A 12631-nucleotide genomic window follows, 5' to 3' on the forward strand; every position below is an offset into this window, starting at 1 on the left:
TACTATTGGGGGGCCGCTGTGGGGAAGTCACTATTATTACTATTGGGGGGCCGCTGTGGGGAAGTCACTATTATTACTATTGGGGGGCCGCTGTGAGGAAGTCACTATTATTACTATTGGGGGGCCGCTGTGGGGAAGTCACTATTACTACTATTGGGGGGCCGCTGTGGGGAAGTCACTATTACTACTATTGGGGGGCCGCTGTGGGGAAGTCACTATTATTACTATTGGGGGGCCGCTGTGGGGAAGTCACTATTATTACTATTGGGGGGCCGCTGTGGGGAAGTCACTATTATTACTATTGGGGGGCCGCTGTGGGGAAGTCACTATTATTACTATTGGGGGGCCGCTGTGAGGAAGTCACTATTATTACTATTGGGGGGCCGCTGTGGGGAAGTCACTATTACTACTATTGGGGGGCCGCTGTGGGGAAGTCACTATTACTACTATTGGGGGGCCGCTGTGGGGAAGTCACTATTATTACTATTGGGGGGCCGCTGTGGGGAAGTCACTATTATTACTATTGGGGGGCCGCTGTGGGGAAGTCACTATTATTACTATTGGGGGGCCGCTGTGGGGAAGTCACTATTACTACTATTGGGGGGCCGCTGTGGGGAAGTCACTATTACTACTATTGGGGGGCCGCTGTGGGGAAGTCACTATTATTACTATTGGGGGGCCGCTGTGGGGAAGTCACTATTATTACTATTGGGGGGCCGCTGTGGGGAAGTCACTATTATTACTATTGGGGGGCCGCTGTGGGGAAGTCACTATTATTACTATTGGGGGGCCGCTGTGGGGAAGTCACTATTATTACTATTGGGGGGCCGCTGTGGGGAAGTCACTATTATTACTATTGGGGGGCCGCTGTGGGGAAGTCACTATTATTACTATTGGGGGGCCGCTGTGGGGAAGTCACTATTATTACTATTGGGGGGCCGCTGTGGGGAAGTCACTATTATTACTATTGGGGGGCCGCTGTGGGGAAGTCACTATTATTACTATTGGGGGGCCGCTGTGGGGAAGTCACTATTATTACTATTGGGGGGCCGCTGTGGGGAAGTCACTATTATTACTATTGGGGGGCCGCTGTGGGGAAGTCACTATTATTACTATTGGGGGGCCGCTGTGGGGAAGTCACTATTATTACTATTGGGGGGCCGCTGTGGGGAAGTCACTATTATTACTATTGGGGGGCCGCTGTGGGGAAGTCACTATTATTACTATTGGGGGGCCGCTGTGGGGAAGTCACTATTATTACTATTGGGGGGCCGCTGTGGGGAAGTCACTATTATTACTATTGGGGGGCCGCTGTGGGGAAGTCACTATTATTACTATTGGGGGGCCGCTGTGGGGAAGTCACTATTATTACTAGGTCGGCCTCTGTGGGGAAGTTACTATTATTACTAGTGGGGCCGCTGTGGAGAAGTCACTATTATTACTAGTGGGGCCGCTGTGGGGAAGTCACTATTATTACTAGTGGGGGCCGCTGTGGGGAAGTCACTATTATTACTAGTGGGGGCCGCTGTGGGGAAGTCACTATTATTACTAGTGGGGGCCGCTGTGGGGAAGTCACTATTATTACTAGTGGGGGCCGCTGTGCGGAAGTCACTATTATTACTAGTGGGGGCCGCTGTGGGGAAGTCACTATTATTACTAGTGGGGGCCGCTGTGCGGAAGTCACTATTACTAGTGGGGGCCGCTGTGCGGAAGTCACTATTACTAGTGGGGGCCGCTGTGCGGAAGTCACTATTACTAGTGGGGGCCGCTGTGCGGAAGTCACTATTACTAGTGGGGGCCGCTGTGGGGAAGTCACTATTATTACTAGTGGGGGCCGCTGTGGGGAAGTCACTATTACTAGTGGGGGCCGCTGTGGGGAAGTCACTATTATTACTATTGGGGGGGCCGCTGTGGGGAAGTCACTATTACTATTGGGGGGGCCGCTGTGGGGAAGTCACTATTACTATTGGGGGGGCCGCTGTGGGGAAGTCACTATTACTATTGGGGGGGCCGCTGTGGGGAAGTCACTATTACTATTGGGGGGGCCGCTGTGGGGAAGTCACTATTACTATTGGGGGGGCCGCTGTGGGGAAGTCACTATTACTATTGGGGGGGCCGCTGTGGGGAAGTCACTATTACTATTGGGGGGGCCGCTGTGGGGAAGTCACTATTACTATTGGGGGGGCTGCTGTGGGGAAGTCACTATTACTATTGGGGGGCTGCTGTGGGGAAGTCACTATTATTACTATTGGGGGGCTGCTGTGGGGAAGTCACTTACTGCTGCGGCCACTGCAGGTCACTATTAGGCTGGGTTCACACAAGGCGTATTCCCGCCGGAAATCCCGCGGTTTGGCCGCAGCAAAAACAGCGAGATTTCCGCTGGGAGAACCGCCGCAGAAAAAGCCGCAGCGGCTTTGAAGCGGCCCGGCCGCTCGCTTTTCCGTTGCGGCCGGCGCTCCCATAGAGGAGAGAGCGGCCGCGACTAAAGTAAACATTTCCAGTATGTTTCTGAGTAAATTCTAGCCTGGACTGTTATCACATGACCCCATTCCCATTCCCAAAAACCTGAGCTGAATTCACTTTTGTGAAGTTCAAAATGGCCACTGAAAGTGTCTTCTTCACCAAATAATGTACATTGGGGTTAGTCCTTGAAAGCCTAGTGAGCCAGTAATGTAATAAAATGCTAAGTAAGGCATATTTGCCCCTGTAAATAGCCCATGGTCAACCGCAGGAGCCCCAGTCCCCACCACTTTGATCCTGGAAGAAGCTACTGTGGGCTTTTCCTTGGTCATGTGACTGTTATATCAATCGCATTTTTAGCAGTAATGACATGAAGTCTGTGATTGGCTGAGCACTCATGTGCACAATGGATGGCTCGTAACTGCAGCACTTTTTTCTGGGATCGGAACAATGGAATTTGGTGCTCCCGCACAGTACCAGGAAAGAGTAGTGCATTTTGGTAGGGAAGTTGTTCTGTTTCTAATAGGTTCTCAAAGTCCTGCAAGGTGGATTACAGCAGCCTTTATGCTGCTTGGTCTTTGACCACGTCTATTTCTTTGCTTCTCTGCCTGATCTGCAAGCAGCACACTGTACCTTCATGCTTTGACGAAATAGATCAATTGAATGATACATCTGGAATCTGTCAGACTTGGTTTGAGGGGAAGGGGTGGGCTTATTATTTGTATAGCGCCAACTTATTCCCCAGCGCTTTCAGGTAATTTTTTATGTATTACCCCCCACCAAGCTGGGTACTCATTTTACCGACCTCGGAAGGATGGAAGACTGAGTTGACCTTGAGTGGGAGTCCTATACATTGGTATAAGCAGCATATGATACGCTGTCCATACACAAAAAAAAAGTTACACTGCCCATGTTCCTGTGATTCGCGGGCATGCTCTCGCAGCCATGCATGGTCTCTGCTGGCAGACCCGATGTTTACAAAATCGGTAAAACACTAATATCATTTAACAGTACTAATCCTATAATTAATATATATAAGCTGGAACCCCACTCTATGGCATCCATATACCCTAAAAAGGGCATATTAAGAGGGTGTGCAATCTTAACACAACACAATACCTTTTAAAAAGCCCCTAAAGGTTATCTCTTAACATTCCCATGCTCCTGAATGGAAGCCTTGATTAGTTCTTTTGCAATACGAGGTTTGACAATATCTCACAAAGTGGCGTAGAATACTGGGAGACCATTCCCTATAGTAGTAAACCTACTCACCAAAGTAGTCAGGCACTTTCCTGGCACCGTTGCCGCTTCACTCTAGTACATGTTTACATTTATCTGTACGCAAACCACCAGCTCAACCCATCGGGAACCTGTCAAACCCAACTAATTACCAGATTGCTCATGCTTTTGATTGTAGGATTTGTATCAGGTTGGTGCATGACCGTAGAATGGCTATAAAGGGCTGACCATGCTGCTTCCATTGAGTCAGTTGGAGACTATGTAGTGTGGTACTTTTCCAGCAATTCCGTTCTAGTGATCAGGGGCAATAACGGCAGTCACACTCCCATCGATCACACATTGCTGCCACTTCAGTCTAGTGATTCACAGGGGTCACTCTAGTCAGAGCCATGCTGTTCAAACAACCCATCTACTTGCCCACCAATGTCTATACTAAAAGCGTTTCATTGAACTCCATGTCATTGGGATATTCAGAAACTATCCATGATTTGCTCAATGTAGACGACAACGTTCATATTTTGGCGTTCAAATCTAATTGGCTGTTAACTACGAGCCATACGAACTATATTCTACATCAAAATCTATCAAGAACCCTGCAAATGGCAGCGTTACTTGTATTTCAGTTGTGGAATCAGTTAAGGGAGTTCCCTTTACTCACAGTAGGGGTCAGCACTGCTATAACATCAGCATCTGACACTTTACACTGCCTTAATACAAGGAGATTTCCTAGAAATAAGTACAAGGCTTCTAGTTCAGGGTGGATTTTCGCGGTTTACAGTATAAACTACTACAAGCCCGGTGTCAGATCCACCATTCTATTCTTCTCAGTTTATCTTAGTCAATTAAATTTGAACTTGCAGTTGTCAGCTGTAAGGGGCTAGAAGTACGAAAGTGATTTCAGAAAATACATGTAAAAGTGTTTCTCATTGAGGAAGATTAAATATGTACATATGATGAGTAAAGTTTCCATATTTTTGCTTTGAATTCAAAATGGCACGAATATATATATATATATATATATATATATATATATATATATATATATATATGTATAATATGTATAATTCACTTTTACAACCTTTTGTAAATTTACATAAATTTTACTTTAGTAAAAAAATTAAATATTTTTACTGAAAAATGATGAATCCCCCCCCCCATTCCTTCCTTTTCATTAACATCTGTTCTAGAGTAGTTAGTATATAACACTACACAGCTTTAATATGTAGTCTAATTTTTTCTTTTACCCCAATTTTTTTTTTTTTTTTGCTTGCTACCGTTTGGTTTTCTTCCAGTGATGCAAGTTGCTAGTGTACACTTTCTAGTATGTTTGATAACTTTTGGCTAATTATTTTTATACTGCCAGGGCAGGGCAACGCTTCGCCTCATCGTCTTTCCTGCTAATAGGATTCTGTCTGCTTCAGCAATCAGTAATTGGAGGTTTCATGTACAGAGACAAAGTTTTAGCAGTGCAGCTCATTGTCACCGCTTGTGGAGGCTGCACAAAAGAGGAAGAAAAGGAAGTTGAAAAGCGGGATGTAAAAAAAAAAAAAAAAAAAACCTTTAGCGTAGATATATAGAATACATTTTTAGTAGAAGTAACCAAAAATATTAGTAGAAGATTAAATGTGATCAGGACTGTAAAAAAAAATAAAAAATTGTAATTATATTGTTATATATATATATGTGTGTGTGTATATGTATGTGTGTGTGTGTGTGTATATATATATATATATATTTTATTTTATTTTATTTTATTTTTTTTTCGTGTTGACATGCTTTGGTTTAAATAAGTGGTCAATATGTGAATGCTATATCTGACTGTATCTGGTGGCGCCTGCAAATTAGACTACAAGAAAAATATAACATTTTAGATTTACAATAACTGATCTAAATCTTGAGTGATAAAAATGTTGTTTCTTGTTAGCAAGTTTCCAATTAAATGAACTGCAGGAGTGAAATGTCCTTTCCAGAAAATAGAAAACTTGGGAAGCATTTAATCTAGAGAGATAATAACATTCCATTGATATTGTGGGTTTGTGATCTTCAACCAGAGAACTAATTGTGATTAATGCTGTCACAACAGAGAGAGAAAATATATTCACGCTCTCCAGAGAGACAACACATACGCCAGTGATTTAGACCCTCGAACAACACATGTTTAATTTATGCCTGGGAGTCCATCCAAAACCCCACAAAACCTTGCAAACAACAATAGATAGAACTTTCTTCTTTTCCTGTCTTGTCAGCATTCTTAGCAGATGCCTTCTAGACTCTGCAGTGCATACTGAGAACACTGTGATGGAGTGCTGCGACCTGGAATCATGCCGTTCTTCAACAAAATCTCTAGACTGACTCTCTTCTTAAACTAATGATATTTTGGGGGGTTCACTAACTTATGCTTAAACTCGTCCTGTTGTAGCATACTTTTTTCCCTCGCTTTTTCCTTCCCACTTTCAAAAAGTCATAGGTTTTTTTTATTTTCCTGGTTACATAGCTACATGCGGGCTTGCTTTTGCAGTACGACTTGTATTTTTCAATAGACATTTTTTTTAAAGTTTTTCCATACATTATATGATGCCTTAAATGGTATTAAGTGAAGCAAAATGGAAAAAAAAAACTAATTGTGCTATTTTTTTGAGGAGGATTTGTTTTTATGGAGTTCATGATGCAGTAATGATATGCTATCCTTATTCTGTGGGTCAGAATGGTTATGGCAATCCCAAAATCATAAAACTTTATGCAGTACTACTTTAGTTTGCTTTTAAAGGTATTTTTTTAATTTTCTGTCACCACCTTTCACTTTCAGAACATTTTTCCATCAATGCAGTTGTGTGTGGGCTCTCTTTTTGCAAGGTGACCTGTAGCTTTTATAGGTACCATTTTGGGGTACATATGGCTTTTTATTCAATACTTTTCTTGAAGATGGGGGTGAGCAAAAAAAAGTGCAATTCTGCCATTGTTTTTTTCTGATTTGTATTTTAAAATCTTATAAAGGGACTAGAAAAATGTATTTTTTTAAAACTTTTAATATGTATCTTTTGTAATATTTTAAATTTTTTTCCCCATGGGGTATTTAAACTTGCATTGGTTTGATCACTCATACAGTATACTGCAATTCAATAGTATTGCATTATACTGTATTATGACAGGCACTCTATTCATAGCCCTGGGGGCCTTCAAAAGGCCCAGGGCTGCCATGACACCTGAGCAACAACTCACAATTTTAGGGTAAGATATTCAGGATATTTCTATTGTGACTGGGACATTTAAATGCCACTGTGAGAATGGACGGACTGTACATGCATTTAAATGGTTAATAGCGATCAGAGTTATCTTATCAAAGACAACCAACACCCACCGTGTATGGGAGATGGGGGCGAGCTGGTCTCCAGAGCCTGCTCCGTACAATGACACCCGGCAAGCTCTATGTATGTTAAAATGACACTAAAGGGGTAAAAATGAGATTATTGGTTTGCAATACAAAAAATAAACAATATAGGTACCCATAAATAATATGTATTTTAAACAAGAATTGATGATGCAATTAATCTACTATTGGCACAATGTTAGGCATTGATTGTAGAACAACCAAGTTACCCAATAGTATAAAAACCTAGTTACCATCAGATCTAAGAAGGGAACAAACATAGAAGTTGATAAAATAAGCACTAATTACATAGAAACTGGTTAAGAAGATGCAACTGGCAGGTAAGTATGCCTCCCAACTAGTGTAATACGTTAAGAGGGTTTCATGGGCTAAAAAAAATAAAGACCAAATTACTTTTCATTTAAGGAGAATCTGTTTCCTGCTTAAGTGGCTAATATTTTAATTAAGTCTGGTGCAAAGTTTTTTTTTGAGTATCTTTGATAAACTCTCTCCTTTTATGTAGATGGTAATTAAACAGATCCCCGCAGACTGCAGTGTAGGTTGTGAAAGGGTCCATGCTAATTGTCAGGCGGGAGACACTGACCAGTTGGTTGGCTATTGTGTAGTCCGAGTCGTGCTGTCAGTAGAGCAGTTTGATTATTTTTGCATTGTCAGCTGTTGTCAGGGCTAACTGCATGCTATTGTGGCTGGCGATGTTTCACAAATTGAGGCAGATGGCTCCGATTGAGACACGTGTCATTCAGAAAGGAAAGAGGGGAAAGACATCTAGAGTGGGGGTCAGCGCAGGTCACAGACCCGCTCCTGTACTTGTTAGTGTTTTCAAAAGACCATGTGCAGCAACATCATTGTCCTCCAGTTAGCAGGGGAAGAAGAGGGGCTCTTACTTTGCATGAGATGTACCGTCTAGGCTGCGGCTTCTCTATTCTTGCACCTCGCGTGCTATCCTAGTGGAATGCATCTGCGGGATTGACAGAAATCCTTTGTATCTAAAATGGCTTTTCAGTCAATTGGCGAGCGCAAAATGACAGTTTTACTTCTAATTACTTGTAATTAGGGGGATTTATGTGTTTTGGAATCTTCTGTTGTTGCCAATTCTATCATAATGAATTTGCTTTTTTTGTAACACATTTTATTTCCGGATTGCTTTTTATTATATCATTTGTAATCCATATTATTTGTTCTCTTAGTTTGGGAAATGAGGCCAGGCTTAGACCAACTTGGTCCTGGCTGTATAGACCTATACAGCCTGTATTGGTCTATAGAATAAACACAGACAGTGTATGCTATATACAAGAGCTATGATCTGTGTATTTACTAGCTTCTGTTTATTCCCCTCGCTTCTTTTTGCAGATTTGCAGCAAAGACCGTGCACAGTGGGTCATTGATGCTGGTCACAGTGGAGCTGAAGGAAGGCTCTACAGCTCAGCTCATCATAAACACGGAGAAGACGGTGATTGGCTCCGTTCTGCTGCGGGAGCTGAAGCCTGTCCTGTCCCAGGGGTAGCCGGCTTACATCTGGACTTCAGAATCTGGCACAAAACAAAAGTGCCTGGCATCCACTACTGCTGCCTTTCATTTATAATAATAGCTCTTCCATCTGGCAGTAGTGGGAAGAATACACCCTGGACAATCTTGTCTCCTGCTTCAGCATGCTAGTATCTATCATGTATGCAAGGTCTTGTGATAGCGGAGCTCGCTAACCAAAGATCATACATTTTTCTGTCACTTATGTCTGCCATTTGTTACATTTACTGGCGGTTATTGAAAAACTTTTTTTTTTTATCATACCAGTCCAATAAGTAAGTAGCTTGGGTTTGGGTAAGACTTTACTCTACAATGTGCCACTTTGAGATTTGTCCATGGTACTAAAAAAAAGGCATGACGGAGCCTTTTGACATTCTCACTTATTTGGTAAAATAGAGAATGAAGTCCGTTGCCAACAGGTTTTATGTGATTATGATCATTCCTACTTGCATTTCAGTCTTGAATAAATGTTACAGAACATGACGTCCTCGGAACGAGTATGTATGAATAAAATGCTCTAAAACTTTGAGTGGGTTTCTGAGTCATTTTCGAGGGCTTGTCAGGACAACAGTTTATTGCTTAGTACTGTACATTTCTATCTCCTCAGTTTACCAAAGGGGATATGAGATTTAAAAATATGGTTGATTTTGCCCAGAAGCGGTCTTCCTCATGTCCATGGGTTGGGTGTGGTATTGCAGCTTAAGTAGATGGGATGGAGCTGCAGTTCTAGGCATACCCCTTGGACAAGCAGCCAGGTTCAAAAATTGATGGCCTATCTTCTGTGTACACCAGCAATACCTGATAGGTGGGGAGGGCAAACACCTGTCACCCTCACTGATCAACTGTTTGAAGGGGCTGCGGTGCTCATGTTAACACTGCGGCTTCATAAATGTTTACTTCTGATTACAGCCCTGTTTATACTCGGTGCCATACTCGGGTCACTTCAATGGGGCAATGCTGCACTACTCAGAATGCCATATATTTTACAGTAGCATTTCTGAATGCGAACACATTGTAATCCAATAAGAACATTGAAGAGGCCGCAGTGCTCATATTAACACTGCAACCCCTACAAACAGCTGATCGTCAGTTCACCTCCACAATTGGATATTGAGGTTGGGTCACCAATTTTTAAAACCTAGTAAACACCGATTTTATATCAGATAATGCCCATTATGTGTCTTATTATAATATAATTTAATGTGAAGATCCAACTTTTCTAGAACATACAAGTGAATTATGTTAATAGCTTCTTTGTAATGCAGTGTTGGGAAGTAGATTGACTGGGCAAGAAAAAAAAAATCATACTTATGCATCTTTAACATTAAAAACCACCGACCTAATATTGTGTAGACTCCCCTCATGCTGCCAAGACCGCTCTGGCCCGCTAAACGTTGGACTCCACAAGACCTCTTTTAGTGTCCTGTATTATCTGGCACCAACGCATTAGAAGATAATTAGAGATGAGCGAGTGTACTCTGTTCAGGTGTTTTTGCACTCGAGCACTGCTTTTCCCGAGTAACTGACTACTCGAACGAAAAGATTTGGGGGGCGGCGTGGTGGAGCGGGGGGTAGCAGTGAGGAACAGAGGGGAGCTCTCTCTCTCACTCTCTCACTCCCACTCCTCTCTGCAACCCCCCGGCGCCCCCTGAATCTTTTCGTCTGAGTAGTCAGTTACTTGAAAAAAAGCGGTGCTCGAGTGCAAAAACACAGGAACTGAGTACGCTCGCTCATCTCTAAAGAAGATCCTTTGAGTCCTGTAGGTTATGAGGCTTGCCCCCCATGGATCGAACTTTTTTTTTCCACAGATGCAGAGCACATTATCCTGCTGAAAGAGGTCACTAGCATTAGGGAATAACCTTGACCTGAAGAGTTGTACCTCATCCTGCAACAATATTAAGTAAGTGGTATGTGTCACAGTAACAGTCACATAAATGACAGAACCAAAGGTTTCCCAGTAGAACATTGGCCACACCTTCACACTGTCTTCACCAACTTTCTTTGGCGCATCCTAGTTTCATCTCTTCCCCATGTAAGTAAAAGTGTGAAAGAAAACGAGAGTCATCAAACCAGGCTGCCTTCTTCCGAGGTGTTGACATTTTTCCAACGTAGCCAGCAGTAACTTTTTTAGCAATTTGTGCTGAACTATTTCGTCTGTGGAATTAGAGCAGACAGGCTAGCCTATACCTGCATGTGCATCAATGACTCTTTGGTGCACATGACCCTGTCACCAGTTGACTGATTCTTTCCTCTGACTTCTTTTGGTAGGCACTAACCTGTGCACGCCGGTAACGCCCCACAAGACCTGCTGTTTTGGAGATGCCCATTCTACCGTAGTTCTCCCAAAATTGGCTCTTACCAAAGTCGCTCAGAACCTCAGACTTGCACATTTTTCCTGCATCCAACACATTAAAAAGTGAATGTTCATTTACATATACAACTTGATTGCTGTATATATAATTTTATATCTTCTAATTTGTATATGTGTTAGATTGCGATTGTAACTTCTCACTATTATTGCATGGGTTACATGGGCATTATCTAGGCCTCAGGCAATAAGGGATGGAGACGTATTTGTGAACTCATCGTCTCCCAATCATATTTTTGCACCAAATGTTTTAGCTTGAATTGGATAAAATAAACACTTTGGACTCATTGATATTTACCCTGTGAATTCACATAGAGGATCCACAAGACTTTATCAGTAGAGGTGATACCTGTAGTACAACTCATAAAGAAGCTGTCAGGCAGTAAATATCTGCTTGGTGGTTTTGTAGTCGGCACAGCACTGCTCAGAGAGACTCAGCTTGAATGACACAGAATGAAAAACTATTTGACATAAAGTTCTTTTGTCTATGATACTGATGCAAGCTGTTCCATGGAGCTTTTCATTTTTTTTTATATCCATTTGAAATGTTTGTGTTTTCTGCTTAAATCAAGAGCCTCCTCTTTACCTAAGGTGACCTCCACCATTGGCATTATCTGAATACATGGCTACCATGCAAGGGAAAGTGTGTTGCATGTAAAAAGTATATACTGTAGATAGTTTACATGATGCTTCGCCAATGAAGTGCAGGACTAAAGTAAGAATTCTGGTTTCTTGCCATTAGAGAACAGCACATTGTGGTACTCTGATAACAGGTGTAGTAATTGGCGGCTACAGCATTCCTGCATCACAAAAACACGTTTACAGCTGCAGCATTCGCAGCCGCCTTGCCACAATCGCCATCAGAGTTATGGAAAATATACATTTCTAGAATTATGCTGCTTCTGCACAATTTGTTGTTTATGCGATTTCCCTTGTTGAAGATAAAGTGGACAAATGCTACCAAACCACTGCCAATAGGACACAGGCTGGTTTATATGTATATTATGCTGACAGTGCTTTGAGCGCCGGATTGTATTTTGTAAACTTAACCCTGTAATGTTTCATACAATACAAGTGCCCGGCTATCAGACACCCAACCACAAAAACATCCATTACCCTTTTAAATGCCGAGTTCAGAGGTTCGGAAGGGCCACCCCATTCCCGTGATGTGATAGCGGAGTGCTGTTCAAATGCCATGGCAGTGGGGGCCTTCTGAAGACTCTCAGGGCTGCCATTGCAGATTGCCTATCAAGCTATGCCAGACTGTTCACTCTATTTCAAACTCAGTGTTTAATTTGTTGAAGACGAAACATCTCTATGTTTTAGGACTCACAGAGAATAGACAGGACCTTTCCGAACGAACTAGTTTTGAGAGCCTGTGCAACTCAAATGCCAGGGGTCCTGGTAAAAATCGCCAAATTGTACTCCCACTTTACAACACCCACGGATAAACTCCAATATATGAGGAGATGGGAGGAAGAGCTGGGCGAGGAATTGCCTATCTCGGACGGGCATAAAATAGCCATTTCAACCGCAAGGCTTTCTATTAATGTAGCAATAACAGAGGCGGGCTATAACATTTTTATGCGACGGTATATGATTCCGAGACAACTGGCCAGTATGTTCCCTGGGATGTCAGGCTTATGCTTCAG

At 42.5% G+C, this 12631-nt stretch overlaps 1 protein-coding gene across 2 annotated transcripts in view; it reads left to right on the forward strand.

Annotated features, from left to right (window-relative positions):
* The window catches only part of AP3B1 (adaptor related protein complex 3 subunit beta 1), a 230603-nt gene extending 221463 nt beyond the window's left edge, over positions 1-9140 (forward strand). For both annotated transcript variants that reach the window (XM_066602845.1, XM_066602844.1), the window contains exon 27: positions 8438-9140. In XM_066602845.1, the coding sequence (XP_066458942.1) occupies positions 8438-8591 (154 nt within the window). In that variant the 3' untranslated portion in view covers positions 8592-9140. The remainder of the gene's footprint in view (positions 1-8437) is intronic.
* Positions 9141-12631: the final 3491 nt, after the last annotated feature.

This window comes from Eleutherodactylus coqui, chromosome 5, assembly GCF_035609145.1.
Source record: "Eleutherodactylus coqui strain aEleCoq1 chromosome 5, aEleCoq1.hap1, whole genome shotgun sequence".
NCBI classification, from domain to species: domain Eukaryota; kingdom Metazoa; phylum Chordata; class Amphibia; order Anura; family Eleutherodactylidae; genus Eleutherodactylus; species Eleutherodactylus coqui.